General features: G+C 38.6%; 1 protein-coding gene across 1 annotated transcript in view; it reads left to right on the top strand.

The window, feature by feature from the left end:
• Window positions 1–7122: 7122 nt before the first annotated feature.
• bcl6ab (BCL6A transcription repressor b) overlaps window positions 7123–26812 on the top strand; it is a 31804-nt gene continuing 12114 nt past the window's right edge. Inside the window, exons 1-7 of the mRNA XM_061934020.1 lie at window positions 7123–7206; window positions 18133–18303; window positions 18370–18591; window positions 21514–22227; window positions 24467–24576; window positions 24663–24815; window positions 26257–26387. Coding sequence (XP_061790004.1) covers window positions 18149–18303; window positions 18370–18591; window positions 21514–22227; window positions 24467–24576; window positions 24663–24815; window positions 26257–26387 — 1485 coding nt within the window. The 5' untranslated portion in view covers window positions 7123–7206; window positions 18133–18148. The remainder of the gene's footprint in view (window positions 7207–18132; window positions 18304–18369; window positions 18592–21513; window positions 22228–24466; window positions 24577–24662; window positions 24816–26256; window positions 26388–26812) is intronic.

Raw genomic sequence — 26812 nt, 5'->3', positions numbered from 1 at the left:
CTAACACAGCTGCCATTACTATATTCATATACATCACTTGGACAATGCTTTTAATCGTGAATTATTTTGGTTGTTGAGTGAATACAACAAGTAGAAGTACATCATTCATGTCATTTCAGTCAACACATACTTATGTATTTTAAATCCACTTAAGATTACTTTTATGCAGTATAAACAACATTATTCCTCGTTAAAGGTGATTTGGCTCGTGTTTTATGAATACGAGCATGGTCAAATCTTTATTGCACCTTGTAATACTTGATACCATCTGGCGCTGAGACAGGAGGTGGTAACACAAATGAGAGACTAAAAGTGCAAGTGGAAAGTTGTAGCCTACGCATGAGCACCAAAGATAAGTTGTTCTATACATTTGAAGGTTATTGTAAAAACAACAAAAACATATATACTCATGAAATGGGATGGGAAATTAGTCTGATAATGGTAATAGTTTTATATCTGTTTCAGTCACATTAAATAATAGATTGATTACTGTATTTTACGGGCTATAAAGTCGGACCCACTAATTTTTAGAAGAAAAAAATAATTTTACATATATTAAGCCGCAGATATATACCCGTACGGAAGATTTTGTAAATGTTTATTAGCATACCTTAATTGTTTCCAAACGGTGGCTGTAAAACGGTTGATCAAACAAAACAGAAGTCGTCGTCATGGACCCACTAGCTGCGGAAGCTCGCTCTCCAAACAGCTAAGCAGACTCAATAACTCCACGGGGACGTTTTGGTGAATTCACGAAACTGAAACAAAAGAAAAAGATTGCCATTTTAATATAACAATAATCACACAGACACTCGTACATATGCAAAGCATGTTGGCTAATGCTAACGACAGTAGCTTCATTACATTACGATAGCACGTACAAATATGCATGAAAACACACTTACAGCCTCACACATTGGATGGTTTCGCAAGTAAGAATTGTTTTAGTTATATTGTAAAACTTACAAACATTGCTTGGAGTGATCAATGAAAGGAACCCTTTCGAGCAGAAACCCTGCAGACAAATAGTTGACAAAACAGGATGTACTTCTGGTTCAAGACACAAAACAGGAAGTACTTTTTCAACTCGCAGCATTTGGAGTGAGCGAACTCATCCAAAAGATGGCACCATAGCACAAACAATAACACTTATTACTCAGTGTCTTTGCCGGTGTTTTATGAAAACTATTTGTTGAATACAAAACATTATGGCCGTCAGCGGAAAAAAAAATACTTACATTTTTTATAAACGTTTAATAAGCCACAGGGTCCAAAGCATAGGAAAAAATTAGCGGCTTATTGTTCGGAAAATAAAGTACAGTATATATACATACAGTATGTATACTATATGTGTATATACTGTATATATGTATGTATATACGTATTTATATATGTGTGTTATGTGTATGTATATATATATATACATATATATATATATATATATATATATATATATATATATATATATATATATATATATATATATATATATATATATATATATATATACTGTATGTATTAGAGATGCGCGGATAGGCAATTATTTCATCCGCAACCGCATCAGAAAGTTGTCAACCATCCGCCATCCACCCGATCTAACATTTGATCATAACCGCACCCGCCCGCACCCGCCCGTTGTTATATATCTAATATAGACGATGCAAGGCATTAGTGAGGTTATAAAGCTTTTGCCTGTTAAAGAAAGGAGACTGATCCAATGCAGCACAGACATTCGCGTGCCACGCTGTCACGACCCAGACGCACACCAGTGCGCAATCATATGGGAGCCGCGCTGAGCGCACCTCCAAGCGCGTCTCGCTGCCGGCGACGGCCGGGTATGGGCCCGACGCTCCAGCGCCATCCATTTTCAGGGCTAGTTGATTCGGCAGGTGGGTTGTTACACACTCCTTAGCGGGTTCCGACTTCCATGGCCACCGTCCTAGCTGCTGTCTATATCAACCAGGGTGAGCCCCACCCCTTTCGTGAGCGCACTGCGCGCGGAGTGACCCCTGTTACGCGCCCCCGGCAACAGGGGTGGCGGGCAGGTAAGCTGCGCGAGCGGAGCGCGCGGAGTGACCCCTGTTACGAGCCCTCGGCCACGGGGGTGGTGGGCAGGTAAGCTGCTTACCTGCCGCGCGTGACGCCGGCCGCGGCGAAGGCGGACGAGGCGGGGTGTCGGTGCGGTGGGCGGTGGTGACCCTGGACGTGCGTTGGGCCCTTCTCGTGGATCGCCTCAGCTACGGCTCCTGGTGGGGCCCTCTCGGGGGAAGGGGCCTCGGTCCCGGACCCCGGCGAGGCGTCCCTTCTCCGCTCCGTAAAAGTGTCCATCTCTTTTTCTTTTTTTTTCTTCTGTTGTGGCATATGCTGCAGGTGCCTGCTCCTTTTTCGTATGTGGGTAACAACATTTAACTATGTATATATATTTCCGAATTGGTTTCACTGCCACCCGCCTGAATCTATTTAAAATCTAATTTTTTTTTATTTTAACCGCCCGACCCGACCCGCGGATAAAATCTAATTTTTTTTAATTTCATCCGCCCGATCCTCGGATAATCCGCGGACTCCGCGGTTGTGCCCGCAAACCGCGCATCTCTAGTATATATACATATATGTGTATATGTATATATATATGTGTATACATATATAAGTACCGTATTTTTCGGACTATTTCGGAGTATAAGTCGCTCCGGAGTATAAGGCGCACCGGCCGAAAATGCATAATAAAGAAGGAAAAAAACATATATAAGTCGCACTGGAGTATAAGTCACATTTTTTTGGGAAATTTATTTGATAAAACCCAACACCAAGAATAGACATTTGAAAGGCAATTTAAAATAAATAAAGAATAGTGAACAACAGGCTGAATAAGTGTACGTTATATGACGCATAAATAACCAACTGAGAACGTGCCTGGTATGTTAACGTAACATATTATGGTAAGAGTCATTCAAATAACTATAACATATAGAACATGCTATACGTTTACCAAACAATCTGTCACTCCTAATCGCTAAATCCCATGAAATCTTATACGTCTAGTCTCTTACGTGAATGAGCTAAATAATATTATTTGATATTTTACGGTAATGTGTTAATAATTTCACACATAAGTCGCTCCTGAGTATAAGTCGCACTGATGGTGGAAACTTTACACTAGACTTCAGGCAACGTGGATCCTGTGCCTCTCCTGTCTTCCTCCAGACTCTGGGACCTCGATTTCCAAAGGAAATGCGAAATTTGCATGGTTGGGTGATGGTTTGTGGTGCCATGTCATCTGCTGGTGTCGGTCCACTCTGTTTCCTGAGATCCAGGGTCAACGCAGCCGTCTACCAGCAAGTTTTAGAGCACTTCCTGCTTCCTGCTGCTGACCTGCTCTATGGAGATGGAGATTTCAAGTTCCAACAGGACTTGGCGCCTGCACACAGTGCAAAATCTACCCGTGCCTGGTTTACGGACCATGGTATTTCTGTTCTAAATTGGCCCGCCAACTCCCCTGACCTTAGCCCCATAGAAAATCTGTGGGGTATTGTGAAAAGGAAGATGCAGAATGCCAGACCCAAAAACGCAGAAGAGTTGAAGGCCACTATCAGAGCAACCTGGGCTCTCATAACACCTGAGCAGTGCCAGAAACTCATGGACTCCATGCCACGCCGCATTAACGCAGTAATTGAGGCAAAAGGAGCTCCAACCAAGTATTGAGTATTGTACATGCTCATATTTTTCATTTTCATACTTTTCAGTTGGCCAACATTTCTAAAAATCCCTTTTTTGTATTAGCCTTACACAATATTCTAATTTTGTGACACACGGAATTTTGGATTTTCATTTGTTGCCACTTCAAATCATCAAAATTAAATGAAATAAACATTTGAATGCATCAGTCTGTGTGCAATGAATAAATATAATGTACAAGTTACACCTTTTGAATGCAATTACTGAAATAAATCAAGTTTTTCAAAATATTCTAATTTACTGGCTTTTACCTGTATATGTATGTATATATGTGTATATACATACATATATGTATATATGTATATATACATATATACATATGTATGTATATGTATATATATGTATGTATATATGTGTATATATGTATGTGTGTGTGTATATATTTAATTTTTTATTTAATTTTTTTTTTTAGTATTATTTTTTTATTATTATTATTTGTTTTATTTTATTTTTTGAGGTGGATTTTTTTTTTAAAGGCTAAAAAAACACCCATGGTTTATTTGTTTTGGACATCACATGATTACATTTACATCATTCAACATGTCCGAAAAGAAGTGGGAAGAAGCTAAGCTAGTTCAATTCTACCTAATTCAAAAGGCGTGTTCATTTTCGGTGATTTATTTGTTATTTTTTTTATAGATACAGGTAGGTAGCTTATTCAGTGATAGAAAAATAGGTGTAAAAATACATTAACAATTCAATTAAAATTAAAGCTGCAAGCAGCGTTGGACGGGCCCGCGTATTTGGCAGGTGCTAGTCCTAAGTGTACCAATACTTTTGTCTACTTTTAGTCTGAAGTGTCCCAAGACTTTTGTCTAGTGTACCTACCTTGTCTGCATTGTGTGGGCACGTTGGTGCTTCCTGCTTTTGAGCAGCCATCTTAGAAAAACAGCACCGCAGGAGCATCAGTGCAGCGGGTCTTTGAAGGGTCATAAAATCAAAACCGGAGCAGGTATTAAAAATCCCATCTATACTTTTAATCACAAGGGGTTTATCTCTCACCTGTTATTTTGAAGGCGAAACGACAAACGCTCTCAGAGGAGATAGATTTTGAAGGAAGGTGACCGGTTTTTCCAAAAACATTGTTTTGAAGGGGGAATAGCAAACTTCCTGTAGATTTTTGCTGGGGGTTGTCAATTTATGAAATGTAGGTCTAAGTGAGACCTACATAGAAGTTTTTGTTTCATGTCTCTCCGACCTTCCCAGTGGGAGTTACAGGCAGTTTAGTAATTTTTTTCTTCCGAGGAGCAGTTTTTTGTGCGTTTTATAAAAAAATTGCTGTAGAGCACAATTTTTAGATTTGGGGTTAGGTTTTTTCATGACATCACAGTTTTAGCCAGTCCTGATGTGTGTGTTCAGTTTGGTGAGTTTTGAAGCATGTTAAGGGGGTCAAATTACAGCTGAAAGAGGCAAAAGTGACTTTTTTTAGTACTTTTTTGTCTTGAAGGGGGAATTGCCAACTTCCTGTTGATTTTAGCCCGAGAATGTACCATTATGAAAGTTAGGTCTGAGTCAGACCTACATAGAGGATTTTGTTTCATGTTTTTCCGACCTTCCTAGTGGGAGTTACAGGCAGTCTAGTTTTTTTTTTTCCTAGGGGGCGCTAGAGCACAATTTTGATTTTTGCGGTTTGGTTTTTTTATCAAAAGACAATTTTCGCAGGTCCTGATGGGTGGGTCAAATATGGTGAGTTTTGAAGCATGTTAAGTGGGTCAAATTAGTGCTCGAAGAGGCGGCCGGTATAATAATAATAATAATAATAAAACGTTAGAAATTCAATAGGTCCTTATGTCCCATTGCATAAGGACTCCCTGTGGGAGTCCTTTTGCAATGGGCCGTGCGGGCCCTAATAATACAAATCCAGTGAGGGTTGGACTCCGCCAAGGCTGCCCTTTGTCACCGATTCTGTTCATAACCTTTATGGACAGAATTTCTAAGCGCAGTCAAGGCGTTGAGGGGATCTGGTTTGGTGGCTGCAGGATTAGGTCTCTGCTATTTGCAGATGATGTGGTCCTGATGGCTTCCTCCGGCCAAGATCTTCAGCTCTCACTGGATCGGTTCGCAGCCGAGTGTGAAGCGACTGGGATGGGAATCAGCACCTCCAAGTACGAGTCCGTGGTTCTCTCCCGGAAAAGGGTGGAGTGCCATCTCCGGGTTGGGGAGGAGATCTTGCCCCAAGTGGAGGAGTTCAAGTACCTCGGAGTCTTGTTCACGAGTGAGGGAAGAGTGGATCGTGAGATCGACAGGCGGATCGGTGCGGCGTCTTCAGTAATGCGGACGCTGTATCGATCCGTTGTGGTGAAGAAGGAGCTGAGCCGGAAGGCAAAGCTCTCGATTTACCGGTCGATCTACGTTCCCATCCTCACCTATGGTCATGAGCTTTGGGTCATGACCGAAAGGACAAGATCACGGGTACAAGCGGCCGAAATGAGTTTCCTCCGCCGAGTGGCGGGGCTCTCCCTTAGAGATAGGGTGAGAAGCTCTGTCATTCGGGGGGAGCTCAAAGTAAAGCCGCTGCTCCTCCACATCGAGAGGAGCCAGATGAGGTGGTTCAGGCATCTGGTCAGGATGCCACCCGAACGCCTCCCTAGGAAGGTGTTTCGGGCACGTCCGACCGGTAGGAGGCCACGGGGAAGACCCAGGACACGCTGGGAAGACTATCTCTCCCGGCTAGCCTGGGAACGCCTCGGGATCCCCCGGGAGGAGCTGGACGAAGTGGCTGGGGAAAGGGAAGTCTGGGCTTCCCTGCTTAAGCTGCTGCCCCCGCGACCCGACCTCGGATAAGCGGAAGAAGATGGATGGATGGATAATACAAATACACAAATAAAAAATGTACATGCAAAATCGAATTTAAATGTAAAAAAAAAATACAGACCAAAAATACAAAAAAATACATATATAAATAAATACCAGAGTAAAATCTGACAGGTACATTGTATGCACAGTATGGAGTTGTCAAATGACAATGAGGTTAAATATAGTTATTAGCATGAACTGAAGCTTTGATATTACTATTAGGATTACATGTATTGCATTATTAGTCTCATTGTTTTTTTAAAGAGACATGACACTGTCGACTGTGCGAGAGTCTGCAGCCACAAGTTCAACATGTTCTCATTTTCCTCTCAGTATTTATAACTTGGTCAGCTGACTGTTCCCTCGGAATGTTCCACCGCTACGGCAGATGGACCAGCTTCATAAAAACAACATCAAAACCACGACGTTAACATTCAGACATTCCCAAAAATGACAAAAAAATAGCTAAATGCTTCAAAATGAGACCACTTTTAGGCGGTGACATTATTGTACGGACGATGTTGTGAACCGAGGCGAACCGTGTCCAAGGCGCCACCCCGCTGCCTCCGACATGGTGCAGTCCCATGTAGAAATTCCGAGAATTGAGCGGCGCAGTTTCTTAGAACTGAATTCGCAGAAGTGGAGTGGCTCGGATTTTCGAGGAAACTTTTTTACAAGGTTGGTTTTTTTTTTTTTCCTTACCTTCCCATTTCTCTCTTCACTGAGGCTCAACGCGAGCGAAGCACACGATTCTGCTTCTTCAGCTGGCGAGCTAGTTTGTTGTATTTCATAACACATTTCAGTAGTCTTTTGCACTTTTGTGACTTTTTATGTGCGGAAGTGGGTCAGTTCGGTGACATTTTCATTTTTATTTGTATAAAAGTTTGATGAAAGCTCTTTTTGAACTCAATTTGTGCACATTTTCCCACACATTTGCTCGCCTCGCTTCGTCTGTTATGTTTGGTATGCTTACTACTTGGCTTCAAAAGCACAAAATACGTGGCGCCATCGGACCGGTCTTTCTGGTTTATGTGCCTTATTTATCAACTTGGGCCGTATTTTGAACCACTATTTTGACGTTTTACTCAAACTCGCGATTACATCAGAAGTTGAAGTGAGAAACGCCTTTTCGTCAGTGGCGCATGGATCTGAACTTGAACGCACCTCTATGCCCACAAGTCACTGCGCAGATAGTTATACGAGCCCTTGAAGGCAACATCTGTTTACTATCTGTGCAGTTCGGGTCAATGCCAAATTATTAGTATTGACATTTGATTGCAAAATTTTTCAATTATCTTTGTTTATTTCTGCAAATAGTTTTTATGCTAAGTTTGACACCCCTGCATTAGAGGTTGGCGATACTACTTATATAGATCTCAGTCAAATATCGCAGATACCGTGATATTGTTTTACTGTTATTTTGAAGGATTTCTGCAAATAGTTTTTATGTTATGTTTGACACCCCTGCCATAGAGGTTGGCGACATTACTTGTATAGATCTCAGTCATATATCAAGCAATATTGCAGATCCTGTGATATTTTTTAACTTTTATTTTGAAGGAATTTCTGCAAATAGTTTTTATGCTAAGTTTGACACCCCTGCATTAGAGGTTGGCGATACTACTTATATAGATCTCAGTCAAATATCAAGCAATATCGCAGATACCGTGATATTTTTTTACTTTTATTTTGAAGGATTTCTGGAAATATATTTTATTTTAAGTTTGACACCCCTGCATACTACCGCCCGAATGCAGCTGAGATAGGCTCTAGCGACCCCAAAAGGGACAAGCGGTAGGAAATGGATGGATGGATGGACCCCTGCATTAGAGGTTGGCGATACTACTTATATAGATCTCAGTCAAATATCAAGCAATATCACAGATACCGTGATATTTTTTTACTGTTATTTTGAAGGATTTCTGCAAATAGATTTGATGTTATGTTTGACACCCCTGCAATAGAGGTTGGCGACATTACTTGTATAGATCTCAGTCATATATCAAGCAATATTGCAGATCCTGTAATATTTTTTAACTTTTATTTTGAAGGGATTTCTGCAAATAGTTTTTATGCTAAGTTTGACACCCCTGCATTAGAGGTTGGCGATACTACTTATATAGATCTCAGTCAAATATCAAGCAATATCACAGTATTTTTTTACTGTTATTTTGAAGGATTTCTGCAAATAGATTTGATGTTATGTTTGACACCCTTGCAATAGAGGTTGGCGACATTACTTGTATAGATCTCAGTCATATATCAAGCAATATTGCAGATCCTGTGATATTTTTTAACTTTTATTTTGAAGGGATTTCTGCAAATAGTTTTTATGCTAAGTTTGACACCCCTGCATTAGAGGTTGGCGATACTACTTATATAGATCTCAGTCAAATATCAAGCAATATCGCAGATACCGTGATATTTTTTTACTTTTATTTTGAAGGATTTCTGGAAATATATTTTATTTTAAGTTTGACACCCCTGCATACTACCGCCCGAATGCAGCTGAGATAGGCTCTAGCGACCCCAAAAGGGACAAGCGGTAGAAAATGGATGGATGGATGGACCCCTGCATTAGAGGGTGGCGATACTACTTATATAGATCTCAGTCAAATATCAAGCAATATCACAGATACCGTGATATTTTTTAACTTTTATTTTCAAGGGATTTCTGCAAATTGTTTTTAAGCTAAGTTTGACACCCCTGCATTAGAGGTTGGCGATACTACTTATATAGATCTCAGTCAAATATCGCAGATACCGTGATATTGTTTTACTGTTATTTTGAAGGATTTCTGCAAATAGTTTTTATGTTATGTTTGACACCCCTGCAATAGAGGTTGGCAATACTACTTATATAGATCTCAGTCAAATATCAAGCAATATCACAGATACCGTGATATTTTTTTACTGTTATTCTGAAGGATTTCTGCAAATAGATTTTATGTTATGTTTGACACCCCTGCTGTAGAGGTTGGCGATACTACTTATATAGATCTCAGTCAAATATCAAGCAATATCGCAGATACCGTGATATTTTTTAACTTTTATTTTGAAGGGATTTCTGCAAATTGTTTTTAAGCTAAGTTTGACACCCCTGCATTAGAGGTTGGCGATACTACTTATATAGATCTCAGTCAAATATCAAGCAATATCACAGTATTTTTTTACTGTTATTTTGAAGGATTTCTGCAAATAGATTTGATGTTATGTTTGACACCCCTGCAATAGAGGTTGGCGACATTACTTGTATAGATCTCAGTCATATATCAAGCAATATTGCAGATCCCGTAATATTTTTTAACTTTTATTTTGAAGGGATTTCTGCAAATAGTTTTTATGCTAAGTTTGACACCCCTGCATTAGAGGTTGGCGATACTACTTATATAGATCTCAGTCAAATATCAAGCAATATCACAGTATTTTTTTACTGTTATTTTGAAGGATTTCTGCAAATAGATTTGATGTTATGTTTGACACCCTTGCAATAGAGGTTGGCGACATTACTTGTATAGATCTCAGTCATATATCAAGCAATATTGCAGATCCTGTGATATTTTTTAACTTTTATTTTGAAGGGATTTCTGCAAATAGTTTTTATGCTAAGTTTGACACCCCTGCATTAGAGGTTGGCGATACTACTTATATAGATCTCAGTCAAATATCAAGCAATATCGCAGATATCGTGATATTTTTTTACTTTTATTTTGAAGGATTTCTGGAAATATATTTTATTTTAAGTTTGACACCCCTGCATACTACCGCCCGAATGCAGCTGAGATAGGCTCTAGCGACCCCAAAAGGGACAAGCGGTAGAAAATGGATGGATGGATGGACCCCTGCATTAGAGGGTGGCGATACTACTTGTATAGATCTCAGTCAAATATCAAGCAATATCACAGATACCGTGATATTTTTTTACTGTTATTCTGAAGGATTTCTGCAAATATATTTTATGTTATATTTGACACCCCTGCTGTAGAGGTTGGCGATACTACTTATATAGATCTCAGTCAAATATCAAGCAATATCGCAGATACCGTGATATTTTTTAACTTTTATTTTGAAGGGATTTCTGCAAATTGTTTTTAAGCTAAGTTTGACACCCCTGCATTAGAGGTTGGCGATACTACTTATATAGATCTCAGTCAAATATCAAGCAATATCACAGTATTTTTTTTTACTGTTATTTTGAAGGATTTCTGCAAATAGATTTGATGTTATGTTTGACACCCCTGCAATAGAGGTTGGCGACATTACTTGTATAGATCTCAGTCATATATCAAGCAATATTGCAGATCCCGTAATATTTTTTAACTTTTATTTTGAAGGGATTTCTGCAAATAGTTTTTATGCTAAGTTTGACACCCCTGCATTAGAGGTTGGCGATACTACTTATATAGATCTCAGTCAAATATCAAGCAATATCGCAGATACCGTGATATTTTTTTACTTTTATTTTGAAGGATTTCTGGAAATATATTTTATTTTAAGTTTGACACCCCTGCATACTACCGCCCGAATGCAGCTGAGATAGGCTCTAGCGACCCCAAAAGGGACAAGCGGTAGGAAATGGATGGATGGATGGACCCCTGCATTAGAGGTTGGCGATACTACTTATATAGATCTCAGTCAAATATCAAGCAATATCGCAGATACCGTGATATTTTTTAACTTTTATTTTCAAGGGATTTCTGCAAATTGTTTTTAAGCTAAGTTTGACACCCCTGCATTAGAGGTTGGCGATACTACTTATATAGATCTCAGTCAAATATCGCAGATACCGAGATCTTGTTTTACTGTTATTTTGAAGGATTTCTGCAAATAGTTTTTATGTTATGTTTGACACCCCTGCAATAGAGGTTGGCAATACTACTTATATAGATCTCAGTCAAATATCAAGCAATATCACAGATACCGTGATATTTTTTTACTGTTATTCTGAAGGATTTCTGCAAATAGATTTTATGTTTGACACCCCTGCTGTAGAGGTTGGCGATACTACTTATATAGATCTCAGTCAAATATCAAGCAATATCGCAGATACCGTGATATTTTTTAACTTTTATTTTGAAGGGATTTCTGCAAATTGTTTTTAAGCTAAGTTTGACACCCCTGCATTAGAGGTTGGCGATACTACTTATATAGATCTCAGTCAAATATCAAGCAATATCACAGTATTTTTTTACTGTTATTTTGAAGGATTTCTGCAAATAGATTTGATGTTATGTTTGACACCCCTGCAATAGAGGTTGGCGACATTACTTGTATAGATCTCAGTCATATATCAAGCAATATTGCAGATCCCGTAATATTTTTTAACTTTTATTTTGAAGGGATTTCTGCAAATAGTTTTTATGCTAAGTTTGACACCCCTGCATTAGAGGTTGGCGATACTACTTATATAGATCTCAGTCAAATATCAAGCAATATCGCAGATACCGTGATAGTTTTTAACTTTTATTTTGAAGGATTTCTGCAAATAGTTTTTATGCTAAGTTTGACACCCCTGCATTAGAGGTTGGCGATACTACTTGTATAGATCTCAGTCAAATATCAAGCAATATCGCAGATACCGTGATATTTTTTTACTTTTATTTTGAAGGTCTGTTGAAAGAGTAGAAAGAGGGATAAGCACTACTACAAATGTAGGTATTGATATGATACCAAGTAAACCAGCATTGCCAAGTACATACCAGTACTTTTTGTATTTGCATTTTGTCATCTTTGCCTGCAATTTATGGATCATGATTGCAATCAGAAGAAAACACAGAGGACAAATTTTAGTTTTACAAAATATAATTGTAACAACACACTTATTTGTGAAAAATAAATAATAAGACATTTAGGAGTGTCCCAAAAATCTATTCACATCTGAATCGCAATTCTTATTCATCACAATTCGAGATCAATTCATAATTTTCAAAAATCGATTGTAGAACATTTTTGTCATTTTTTTTTTATATAAGAATAATTGTTTTAAAAGATGTTGCAGGGGTATCAAACTCATTTTAGCTCAGGGGCTGCATAGAGGAAAATTTGGGCACACGTGGGCCGGACTATTAAAATCATGGCGTTAAAAGTAAAAAATAAAGACAACTTCAGATTGTTTTTTTTGTCCTACTTTGACCAAAAATAGAACAAACACATTCTGAAAATATTAAATAAAAATATAGAAAAAAAATACCGGTAGCGGTAAAGTTTAGATCCATGCAGGAAAGAAGAAAGTGAATGAATGTTTATAACTGAATACATTTACATATGCATAAAAATGTGTTTTCTTTTGTATAATTTTTTTAATGAATTAAGTAATATTCATGACAACCTTTTTCCAAAACAAAATAGAATGTATAATGCACACATTTATAATTTGTTTTCAAAACGGTTACAAAAAAGTGGGACCCCAAAAATTTACTGTGGGTCCCCATTTGTATGAATTTTCAAAATGGGGTCCCAGGGACCCCATTTTGAAAATTCCTAGCGCCACACTGATGGAGTACTGGTGTGTGTAAAACAGCAGCAGGCGGCTGTGGCCTGCGGGCCGGTTCTAATACTAATCAAAAATTATCCCGGGGTGCCATAGATAATTCCTTTGTGGGCCTTGACTTTGACACATAGGTTTTAGGCCCTCTATGCAACTAGAAGAGCTTTTCTAACCTGTACCTTGTTTAAAAAAAAAGTTCCATTATAAAAATGTTACACCAAATAATACATTGTGAGAATTGTGTTGAATCGAGAATTGATTCTGAATCGAATCGTCACCCCAGGAATCAGAATTGGATCCCATTATCGACAAAATAATACAATTACTGTTAATGACATTTCAGCAAAATAAAGGCAATAGTCAAAAATAAGTAAGCAAAAGCTACTCTAGGTCCTCATTCAAATCGAACAACAAAACTTGGATAATCAATCCCATCACGTGATACTGATACTGCTATCAATATTACCGATATTTGGATCCGACCACCTCTTTGTACATACCTATTCTATAGTGTTGTGTTGTTTGCAAATTTAGGAAATACGTTGGGTCAAAAAGCCAAAGGATTTGAATAAGAGCTTAAAGTAGTTTCTGTTAAAGTATTTTGCACTTTTGACTTTATTTTGCTCAAACAATTATATGTAATAAATGAGAATTATTGTTTTTTTTTATAAATTCATTACATTGTCTTATATTGTGTTTGTTAAATTGTTCACAAATATTAACAGTAATATGTTTTCTTAAATTCGCAATCATACATTTAAGGTAAAAAAAAAATTACAAAATTAATGAAATCACTTGAAAAATCTCCAAATGACAAAAAGTTTCATTATTATTTAATCCTTTTGTCATCTGATCAATACCAACATATGTATGTATGGTCCACCCATCTCTAGTTATAAAGCATTAAGAAAATTACATTAAATAAATAAATGATAAATGGGTTATACTTGTATAGCGCTTTTCTACCTTCAAGGTACTCAAAGCGCTTTGACAGTATTTCCACATTCACCCATTCACACACACATTCACACACTGATGGCGGGAGCTGCCATGCAAGGCGCTAACCAGCAGCCATCAGGAGCAAGGGGTGAAGTGTCTTGCCCAAGGACACAACGGACGTGACTAGGATGGTAGAAGGTGGGGATTGAACCCCAGTAACCAGCAACCCTCCGATTGCTGGCATTTAACCTAATAAATAATAGATAAGGCCTGCATAGCTACATCCACTTCCTTTATTCAACTCTTTCATCAGTATTTATTATTCCAAAACATTCTACAGCCTGCAGACTCACTGAGATTGCAGAAGAGCTTAAAATAACTGAAATACTACTACTGTAATTCATAGACTGTGTACTGCAATGGCACTGCCCCCTAGTGACACACATGTGCAACTCATTAGTTTTTGCCTGTCTAAACTTTTTCCACAGAAGGATGTGGGGGACCACTTTTAATGTTTTTACATATTTATATTATTTGGTAAAAATGATAAAACATTTTATACATTTATATGTTTATATACTGTATGTTTATATATATATATATATATATATATATATATATATATATATATATATATATATATATATATATATATATATATATATATACATATTATAATATTGTGTGTGTACAGTACAGGCCAAAAGTTTGGACACACCTTCTCATTTCAATGTGTTTTCCTTTATTTTCATGACATTCACATTGTAGATTGTCACTGAAGGCATCAAAACTATGACACCTTTGAAGTGAAAACCGTTTCAGGTGACTACCTCTTGAAGCTCATCGAGAGAATGCCAAGAGTGTGCAAAGCAGTAATCAGAGCAAAAGATGTCTATTTTGAAGAAACTAGAGTATAAAACATGTTTTCAGTTTGTTGACCTTTTTTGTTAAGTACATAACTCCACATGTGTTCATTCATAGTTTTGATGCCTTCAGTGACAATCTACAGTCATGAAAATAAAGAAAACGCATTGAATGAGAAGGTGTGTCCAAACTTTTGGCCTGTAATGTACAGTACAAATCTTAATTTACGAGGTCTTAATAGTAGTAAAATTATCTTTCAATACAGCTAGTCAATTTCACTAGTTTTTCACTAGTTAATTTCCCACTTTTATTGTGGCTCGCCACCATTTTATTGTGGACGACCTCATCATTTTAAAATGGCCTTTCTCATCATTTGAAAGTGGTCCACCACATCATTTTATGTGGCCTGCCATCTCATTCATATGACCAGCCACATATTTTTGACGTGGTCCGCCAGATCATTTTAATATGGCCCTCCTACGTCAGTTTATGTGGTCTAATTTATGTGGCCTGCAAAAGGCTGGAACTAAAAAAGCACTTTCTGGCTAAATATATTTTTCTTTCAACATTTAAATATGTTTTACACTTTATTATTATCTGATCATGCAACATGGGGCTCTCTGCATTTTTTTGGTCATCAAAAATAAATACTTAAATATCTGCTTGTCATCTGACTTAGAATTTCAAAGCAAGTTGTCCACCAATACTCCTAGTAAAGCATTAAATATTGAAAAACAGTTGCAAATTGTGTAACAAAGTTATATACCGGTATGTTTATATTCATATACATTCACTGTTACACGTGGCCCTCTGTATATGAAGCCACGCTGTTGTAACATGTGGCTTGGCATTGTCTTGCTGAAATAAGAAGGGGCGTCCATGATAACATTGCTTGGATGGCAACATACAGTATGTTGCTCCAAAACCTGTATGTACCTTTCAGCATTAATGGTGCCAATAACAGATGTGTAATGTGGCCCTTGATAAAAATGAGTTTGACAACTCTGTTACAACGGGACTGTTTGTTGTTACAACTTTGTACAGTATCATAACTCTTCTTAACACATCTGGTCTGCCAGAGAATGAGAGGATGTGGCAGCATTGCCAACTTAGCGAGTATTCAAGACGAGTCTAGATTCTGTTTTTCAAAAAAATGTTTTAGAAAATTAAACATTAAACGTATCGCTCTTCACTGCTGCCGTAAGCCCCCTACCACTTGTTTGGGACATACAAAAAGAAGCAAGTTAACATGTATTTCTAAAGATATTTGTACTGCTTTTCATATTTATCTTTTTTTTTCTCAGACTATTGCATGCACATGCGTCATGCCAATAATAAATACTTGTATAGTTATATTTTATTGCACGTGTAACCTACATATCGTATTTTCCGGTCTAAAAAGCGCACTTAAAATCTTTTTTTTTTTTCCTCAAAACTCGACAGTGCGCCTTATAACCCGGTGCGCCTGATGTACGGAATAATTCTGCTTTTGCTTACCGACCTCGAAGCAATTTTATTTGGTAAATAGTGAAATGATAAGTGTGACCAGTAGATGGTAGTCAAACATAAGAGATATGTGTAGACTGCACTATAATGGCAATATGACTCAAGTAAACAACACCAACATTTTATATGTTCCATTGAAAATAAAGAACATTACACATGGTGCTCAAAAATCTATCAAACTGTTTTAGTACGACTTTGGTAAGCTAAGAAGCCGCACCGCTTGATGTGCTTCAACATACGAGTATTATTATGGTGTGTGTATCGGTAAGACATACCATCTGACGTTTTGTTCCGCAATATTATGCAAAAGCAACTTTTCTTACCTTCTGGTATCTGCTGATCTGTATTTGGGATCTGCATAAATCCTGAAAAATTGTGCGCGTCCGCCTTTGTAGTCCTTGCCGACGCCGGTCGGAGAGTTCCGGTCGGACGGTTTTTCACGGGACACATTTCTGGTGTTGTTGTTCACGGATGAGGAGATGCTGCTCCGTTATTGATTTAAGTAAAGTCTGAAAGTCATTTAAACAGTTAGTTCCATCTTTTGACACTTCTTACACTTCCGTCCTTGCACGCCACACCGCTACAACAAAGATGACGGGGAGGAGACGCTCATACTTGCCAACCTTGAGACCTTCGAATTCGGGAGATTGGGGTTGGTGGGCGGGGTTTGGTGGTAGCGGGGGTGTATATTGTAGCCCGGTAGAGTTAGGGATGCAAGGGATTCTGGGTATTTGTTCTGTTGTGTTTATGTTGTGTTACGGTGCGGATGTTCTCCCGAAATGTGTTTGTCATTCTTGTTTGGTGTGGGTTCACAGTGTGGCGCATATTTGTAACAGTGTTAAAGTTGTTTATACGGCCACCCTCAGTGTGATCTAGTTGTCTGATCAAGTATGTCTTGCAGTCACTTTCGTGTGTATACAGAAGCCAACATGTGACTGGGCCGACACGCTGTTTGCATGGTGAAAAAGCGGACGCGTTGACAGGTTGTAGATGATGCTAGAGGCAGTGCCATCACGGCACGCCCTTTTATAGTTGTCCGGGTGAAAATAGGGAGAAATTCGTGAGAATGGTTGCCCCGGGAGATTTTCGGGAGGGGCACTAAAATTTGGGAGTCTACCGGAAAAATCGGGAGGGTTGGCAAGTATGGAGACGCTGCTGAAGGTGAGCCACGTAAATAAGACCGCCCACAAAACGGCGCATCCGGAAGCGACTGTCAGAAAGCGGCTTGAAGATGATCTGTAAAACATAATCCATACAACATTTTGACCAAAGAACCACCATTACATAAATAAATAAATGGGTTGTACTTGTATAGCGCTTTTCTACCTTCAAGGTACTCAAAGCGCTTTGACACTACTTCCACATTTACCCATTCACACACACATTCACACACTGATGGAGGGAGCTGCCATGCAAGGCGCTAACCAGCACCCATCAGGAGCAAGGGTGAAGTGTCTTGCTCAGGACACAACGGACATGACGAGGTTGGTACTAGGTGGGGATTGAACCAGGGACCCTCGGGTCACGCACGGCCATTCTTCCACTGCGCCACGCCGTCCATGTTATGTAGACCACAAGGAAGTGTTTTCAATTTAGAAACAAATAACAATAATATGACTCCTTTAATGCGCCCTATAATCTGGTGCGCCTTATATATGAAAAAGATCAAACAGACCATTAATCGGCAGTGCGCCTTATAATACGATGCGCCCTAAATACGGTGAATACGGTATGTATATTCTGTGGGCTTGACCCAAAAATAAAAACCTTAACATGCCTTAATATCGATACCTCTTTCTATTTCTTAGTTTTCACAGCGTGGCCATGACTGCAAATGGGTGCGTTCAATTTACACGCCACGCAGGCGACGTCCTGCTCAATTTCAACCGCCTCCGCAGTCGGAATATCCTGACGGACGTTACTATTCAAGTGAACGGACAGAATTTCTACGCTCACAAAACCATCCTGGTGGCATGCAGGTAAGTGTGCGGCGTCACCAGCTGCGACAAATCGGGCAATCCTGACGCCTGTGCTTTCTTCACCAGCGGCTTCTTTTATTCCGTCTTCATGGACCCCGAGAACGCGAACCTCAACGGCATCAATTTGGACCCCAAAATAGACCCGAAGAGTTTCTCCAACCTCTTGGAATTCATGTACACATCTTATCTGAACCTGACCGACAGCATGCTGGTAGGCACCATGAACGCCGCCCTGTACCTTCAGATGGAACACGTGGCTGACACCTGCCACAGGTTTATCATGTCCAGGTAAGCTTGGCTTCTGAAGCGTGACTGTGACTGTTTTTTATCATCTCCATGCAGATTATTTTCAACTGTATTGCTCCTTCAATGCTTCAGAGTTTCACTTTTTATCTGCGTTCTTGGAATGTATATCCTGCATCGAAAACTGGTTGTCTTCGAATTTCCTTCAGATGAATTCTAACAAAACGGAAAGTCTGATCATTGCTCTCGATTAATAGATACCCCTGATGAAAAACTTGTTTGGTGCTCGTCTGTTACTACCAGCCTCAGAAACTTTAGGATTGTGCTTGATTAGTCAAAGTCTTTGGAGGGTAACTGTCATCAACTGACCAAAAACTGTTTCTATCACCTGAGAAATATCTCCAAATCAGATCTTGAAATAATCACTCACACGTTCATTTCGTCTCACGTTGGCTATTGTAATTCTGTTTTCACTTGTTTCAGCAAGTCAACTCTAAAGAGTTTAGACTGTACAGAATCTAGCTGCCAGACTTTTGACCGGTGAGCCCAGAACAGCCCACATTCTATCAAGTCTTCATTGGCTTCCAGTCAAAGTCCACATACAACATTTTAGTCCTGAGTTTCCATGCGTTGCATGGTGGGGCCCCTCTGTATATCGCTGATTTGTTGTGCCCCTACTAGGGTTGTACGGTACACCAGTACTATTATAGTACCACGATACTAATTAATCATTTTCGGTACTATACCGCCTCTAAAAAGTACCGGTTGCCGCCCCCCCTCCCGGCGCGTCATCTTCACGTCGTGACATTGCTGGTTTTACAAGCAGAGGAGCATGTTCGGCAGCGCACAATCATGGAGTACTTACAAGCAGACACAGTGTGTAGACAGAAAAGGGAGAATGGACGTATTTTGGCTTAAAAACTAACGATAAAGGTGAAGCTATAACACTGAAACGCACTCAGGTAGAGGTGCTTTAAGACATGGCTAGCTAGTTTGCGGCTAATGTCCAGCCCCTGTCAGTTTTAGCTACTTCTAAATCACTAATCCTCGCCTCCATGGCGACAAATAAAGTAAGTTTCTCACAAGTATCATCCCTGCAGGACGAGGAGAAGCTAAACAAGCAGGGATGTTCAGATATTAAACATGTCACCGGCGTTACAATGTCAACAAACACCTGAAATCCACTGTAATGATACCAAGTACAAGAGCGTATCTAGTAGGGGTGTGGGAAAAAATCAATTCGAATTCGAATCGCGATTCTCACTGTGCGATTCAGAATCGATTCTCATTTTTAAAAAATCGATTTTTTTTGTGATTTTTTTTTTTAAATTTTGTCTTCTTTTTTTTTTTCTTTTTTTTTTTTTTTTTTAATTAATCAATCCAACAAAACAATACACAGCAATACCATAACAATGCAATCCAATTCCAAAACCAAACCCGACCCAGCAACACTCAGAACTGCAATAAACAGAGCAATTGAGAGGAGACACAAACACGACACAGAACAAACCAAAAGTAGTGAAACAAAAATGAATATTATCAACAACAGTATCAATATTAGTTACAATTTCAACATAGCAGTGATTAAAAGCCCTCATTGACATTATCATTAGACATTTATCAAAAATAAAAAAAACAACAATAGTGTCAGAGTGGCTTACACTTGCATCGCATCTCATAAGCTTGACAACACACTGTGTCCAATATTTTCACAAAGATAAAATAAGTCATATTTTTGGTTCATTTAATAGTTAAAACAAATTTACATTATTGCAATCAGTTGATAAAACATTGTCCTTTACAATTATAAAAGCTTTTTACAAAAATCTATTACTCTGCTTGCATGTCAGCAGACTGGGGTAGATCCTGCTGAAATCCTATGTATTGAATGAATAGAGAATCGTTTTGAATCGGGAAAATATCATTTTTGAATCGAGAATCGTGTTGAATCGAAAAAAATCGATTTAGAATCGAATCGTGACCCTAAAAATCGATATTGAATCGAATCGCGGGACACCCAAAGATTCGCAGCCCGAGTATCTAGTCGATACTACTATGATTACATTGATATTTTTTAGCATCACAAAATCTTTTTTCGTTTAAAAAAAAAATCGTATTATGTTTATAAACTCAGGAAATACGTCCCTGGACACATGGGGACTTAAATCATGACCATTGTATGATCCTGTAACTACTTATTTTTGATTGATACCCAAATTTGTGGTATCATCCAAAACTATTGTAAAGCATCCAAACAACAGAGGAATAAGTGATTTATTACATTTTAACAGAAGTATAATTAGAACAGGTTAAAAGAGAATGTAAGCAGATATTAACAGTAAATGAACAAGTAGAATAATAATCCATCATTATTTTGACAAAATAATAGAATGACACAATATGTTGCTGCATAAATCAGCAGACAAATTAGGAGCCTTTGTTTGCTTACTTACTAATTAAAGAAAAGTTGTCTCATATGTTCACTATTTTATTTAAGGACAAACTTGTAATAAGAAACATATGTTTAATGTACTGTAAGATTTTTTGTTAAAATAAAACCAATAATGCCATTTTTTGTGGTCCCCTTTATTTAGAAAAGTATCGAAATACATTTTGGTACCAGTACCAAAATATCGGTATCGGGACAACCGTAGCCCCGACACTTCAGGGCGCAACCTTCGGTCTTCAGACCAGGATCTCCTAAAGATCCCAAAAACTCATTTTAAAACCCGGGGAGACCTGGCATTCCAGGCTGTACCCCCCAGACTATAGAATGACTTGCACCAGTCCCTCTGTGAGCTTGACTTTGTAGACTCTTTAAAAAAAACGTTGCTTTTCAGGAAAGCTTTTAGTTTATACGTTGGCCCTGTTGATTTAATTCAGTTGTTTTAATTCACCTATGTTTTATCTGTGAAAAGCGCTTTATAAATAAAATGTACTTACTTACATGGGATTGTGTTTCTCCAGACCGTCTTTCAATGTGCACGTTGACGAGGTGCAGAGTGGCACGTTACCTTTGGCTGATGAGCTCCCTAATTTGAGAAGCATCGACCTGAAAGAGCTGGACGTCAAAAACCGCTACACAGCGACCTTGCCCCCTCTTCAGGAGTGCAGGGGTTACAATGTGTTCAGGGGCATTAACACCTCCGGGTCCTATTATGTGTATGGTGAGAAGCCTGAAGCTTCGTCTATCAGCACCCCGCCCAGAGGATTGTCTTTGTCCCACAACCAAGTCCCCAGCGCCTGTGTGCCTCACAAAGAGTCCCCCGCCATCATCACGTACCCCACTATTATCCGACCCTCACCCGCCACGCACAACGAGGAAGATGGCGTCGGGCACCCTCCCGCTAACTGCCGCGGGTTGTCTCCGGGTTTCGGGAAAGGTGTGATCTGCAGCCCTCAAAGTCCCCTCAGATCTGACTGCCAGCCCAACTCGCCCACCGAGTCCAGCAGCAGCAGAAACGCCAGCTTGAGCCTCAAACAGACCCCGGACTCTAACAAAGAAGCCAAGGTGCGGAACTGGAAGAAGTACAAATTCATCGTCATGAACCAAACCCCTCTGAATGAGGGACTGGATGCTCAGAGAGGCGATGGATCTCTTTCACCTAGTCCCTGCAGGGGTGCTCAGACTGAAGAAGCAGCCAGTGAACACAGTGACGACATCCCCATGACCGACGTCAGGTAAAAACACTTTTTGTATTGTTATTATTATCGGGTGTCCCGATGCGATATCGATATTAGCGACTTGATACGATATCAGCAGGAATCATAGGACATACTGTACTTGTACACTGCAAAAAAGAGCTTTCAAAATATAAAATAAAAAGACTCGATTTCAGGAAAAAATACTAAAAACTAGTGAAATCAACTAGCTCCGTGGAAATATAATTTTACTCCTCCTGAAGACCTCCTGAATTAAGATTTGTACATTACAGAACAAAAAGTTGGACACACCTTCTCATTCAATGTGTTTTCTTTATTTTCATGACTATTTACATTGTAGATTGTCACTGAAGGCATCAAAACTAAGAAGGAACACATGTGGAGTTATGTACTTAACAAAAAAATGTGAAATAACTGAAAACATAAGCCCCAGCACCCCCCGCGACCCCGAAAGGGACAAGCGGTAGACAATGGATGGATGGATGTTTTATATTCTAGTTTCTTCAAAATAGCCTCCCTTTGCTCTGATTACTGCTTTGCACACTCAAGTACACCTGTGAAGTGAAAACCGTTTCAGGTGACTACCTCTTGAAGCTCATGGAGAGAATGCCAAGAGTGTGCAAAGCAGTAATCGGAGCAAAGGGTGGCTATTTTGAAGAAACTAGAATATAAAACATGTTTTCAGTTTTTTCACCTTTTTTTGTTAAGTACATAACTCCACATGTGTTCATTCATAGTTTTGATGCCTTCAGTGACAATCTACAACGTAGATAGTCATGAAAATAAAGAAAACCCATTGAATGAGAAGGTGTATCCAAACTTTTGGCCTGTACTCTATGTTCAGTACAGGCCAAAGTGACCAGGATTTTAAAGAAAAAAAATAAGTATTTTACTCTGAAAATAAGGATTATTCAATTTGCAAATCTTAAATTAAACATCATTGAGATGTTGCAGAATCTTCAAACAAGATTTTCTATGTGGGAAAAACCAACATTTCTGAATTGAATTGTTGTTTCTCAATTTTAAGATTTTTAAAATAGAATAATAAAAATACAAATAATTATTTATGCTAAAATTAGGATTACCGGTAGTCAATAACTAAAAAGGGTAACCTCCTAAAACTAGGGACATTTTCAGAAATAAAATTTAAAATCTTGGCAAGTGGCAAATAATTTGCGAGTGTATTATTTTGTAGTGCTGGGACTCTTTTGGCACCTCACGATTCTCGATTTAATGCAATTAATATATTATTTGTTACATGAATTATATATAAAAAAAAAAATAAAATAAAAAATCCATACGGGTTCCGAATGCTCCTCCTTAAAAATATATTTTTTAATTGTATTTGCAAAAATTACAATGTCAATTTATCTAATAAACGATTATAGTGCAACTCCAACCCAATCCCAGCTTTACTTAGGATAGAAATTTCCAAAACAATCCAGAAGGCATACAAATGCAATACTAAAACAAATGAATAAAAGCAACAGTTGCGATAATAATATCGATAATGTTTTAATAAATAATGTTTATTAAAACATATATATATAAATATATATATATATATATATATATTTAATGTTCTTAAAAAAAAAAAAATATATATATTTTTCAAACTCGATTCTCAAACTATGTATCAATTTAGAATCGGAATGAGTAAAAATCGCAATTTGTATGTGAATCGATTTTTTTCGATCACTCGTTTTAATTTGTAGTGTGGAATTTTAGAAAAATGGTTTGATCAAGTATAATTACTCAGAGCAAGGGTAAATATGAAAACTCTAACCTTATGGCAGATTAATTATTTTTACATTGGAGTGTTAATTTGTGTTTTGGCGATACCTAATGGTAACAATAATTAAGGGCATGACGCAGGATGTTGAAAAATCCGGAGACGTTTGATACTGAATACTTTCAAATACGCTTTGAAGACTTTGTATCTGTAGGAAATATGCAACTATATTTGACAAAAAACATGTTTTAAACTGCAATATTGTTCAATTGAGGACATTTATTACATACTTCTAACTTGTGTGCTTAGCTGATGCGTAGCTGCGAGCTCCTACTGGCCTATGGCCTACCATAAATAGGAGGAGGACTTTTAGATGTTAAGTGGTTATTCAGCTTGGCACAAGTAAACACGCTTTTACACCAAATTTTACGTGGAACTGGTATCATCCGATGTTTTTTTTCTGTCGTAATCAAACCGATATCACACAGTAATATACTTGTATCGATCAATGTTCTTTGCTTACAGCCACCGCAAATGCTCCTCCTGTGGCAGTGACAGCCCTCAGCAGGACGAGGCCGCCAACGCCTTACCCGACTCTTGCTGTAGAGACTCAAAGTTATCCCCTTCCAGATGTGGTAAATACAACCCCGCCTACGCTGTGTCGATTATCCACCTAGCGTCCGAAACACAACGCATGAACACGACCTTTATTTGGTTACAGAAATGTCTCTCTTCGACTCCAAATTCGGAGAGGAAGACTCCCCCAAAGAGCACGCGGTGCAGCTCCACAGAAAGAAGCAATACAAGTGTGACTGCTGCCAAGCCGCTTTCCGCTACAAGGGCAACCTGGCCAGCCACAAGACCGTTCACACAGGTGAGACAACCGCTTAGATCAGGAGTGTCCAAACTACATGTGGGTTGGCCCGTGAGACGACATGAGTCTATTACGGAGTCAGGCCCTGTCTTAATTTGAAATATCTGCTAGCCTAATTGCTACAACTTTGCCTCCTACTAGTGGACATTGCGAATCTCTTTCCACCCTTATCCATGTTTGGCGCATAGCTGCTTAATATTTTTTCTGATTGTTTACAAAATCACATACTCTTAATATCCAGTTATAATAATTATATATCCATCATATTAATAGTATATGTATATACATATGTATGTATATGTGTGTGTGTGTATATATATATATATATATATATATATATACACATATACACATGTTGATTCGGTACGTACCTCGGTTTAGAGGTCACGGTTCGGTTCATTTTTTTCGGTACAGTAAGAAAACAACAAAATATAAATTTTGGGGTTATGTATTTACCAAATTTGCAAAATCTTCCACCAAAAATATTTTTCTTAGTGTAATGTTTGATGTGAAGTAATCGGAACCTTGGATAGGTCAATAATTCATAATAACATTGATTTTGATTCAATATTATGTTTTGAGCAATGACAGTTTGAAAGAAAAAAAAACAGCTTTGTTTTATTAGTCAACATTGCAACTTTTTCTAAATTACATTTAACCTTTTTTATTTCACTTTTGTTATGTTTTTGTTTATTTTAATAGTATTTTTAGAATGGTGTCGTGGGCCTTTAAAACGGCCTCCAGGGCACACTTTGGGTGTCAATAGTGTTATAGATAATAAAAAATTAAATCTGATAAATCTATCGATAAAAAGCAGAGCCTGGCGACGCAAGCGCGTTTATCATAACTCTCTCGCTCTCTCTGTCTCTGCCCCTCCCTGACGAATGCTGCTGCGCGCACAATTTGTTTTGTTTTTAACCCCTTCTTAACCCTGAACGTGCATTGAAAAGACACGCAACTCTAACTCAAAATACCGGACATTTGAGGCATTTAAGGAACTCCGCCCGGACAGCTCCTCAAAAGAGGACCTGTCCGGTGAAAAGAGGACGTATGGTCAGTCTATTGTAGCCCGTTAGCTGCTAGCATGCCGTGTGTTATGCCTCGGTGTGCATATTAATATGTCCATGTGGAAACTCGTTCGGTACACCTCCGAACCGAACCGAAAACCCCGTACCGAAACGGTTCAATACAAATACATATATATATATATATATATATATATATATATATATATATATATATATATATATATATATATATATATATAAAATGTGTGTTACTTTACAAGCAGTTGGCTCTTGGCCCCCGGCCACAGTTTTTTTTTTTTTTTTGCCGAATGCAGCCCCCGAGTCAAAAGGTTTGGACACCCCTGGCTTCGATTCAATTTGCCCACTTTGCAACTACGTAAAGATTCATCACGCCTGTTGACTCTTGCTCGTAGGCGCAAAGCCGTACTGCTGCAACATCTGCGGTGCTCAGTTCAACCGGCCCGCTAATCTGAAGACACACACTCGCATCCACTCTGGGGAGAAGCCGTACAAGTGTGAGACGTGCGGCTCCAGATTTGTCCAGGTGAGAACACGTTCAGACACATAGGTTGACTAATCCACAGACTGCAGTGTGTTTAGCCCCACCCTGTTGGCATTTTATAGCAGGTGTGTCAAACTTTTTTTTATTGAGGGCCCCATCTCGATTGTGACTGCCCTCAGCGGGCCGCATGCAACAGTGAATATATATAAATGATAATAGCCTTGTTACACAATTTGCATAGGGAAATCGTTTACAAAGGATTGATGAATAATTTGCTTTGCTTGTTGCAGGATAAGATAATATTAAAGCGAACAAGGGACGCGGTATATTTTCCTGTCAAAATTGAGAGAATAATACATTCATTTACCGTATTTTCCGGACTGCCACTGAATTTTAGAAAGAAAAAAAACATTTACCATGTATCAGCCACACCGGACTTTAAGCAAGAGATTTAAACGATGTGAAAT

The sequence above is a fragment of the Nerophis lumbriciformis genome, linkage group LG03, assembly GCF_033978685.3.
Source record: "Nerophis lumbriciformis linkage group LG03, RoL_Nlum_v2.1, whole genome shotgun sequence".
Classification (NCBI taxonomy): Eukaryota; Metazoa; Chordata; class Actinopteri; order Syngnathiformes; family Syngnathidae; genus Nerophis; species Nerophis lumbriciformis.
The sequence above is the reverse complement of the archived record's forward strand: the minus strand, read 5'-3'. Positions and strand labels throughout refer to the sequence as shown.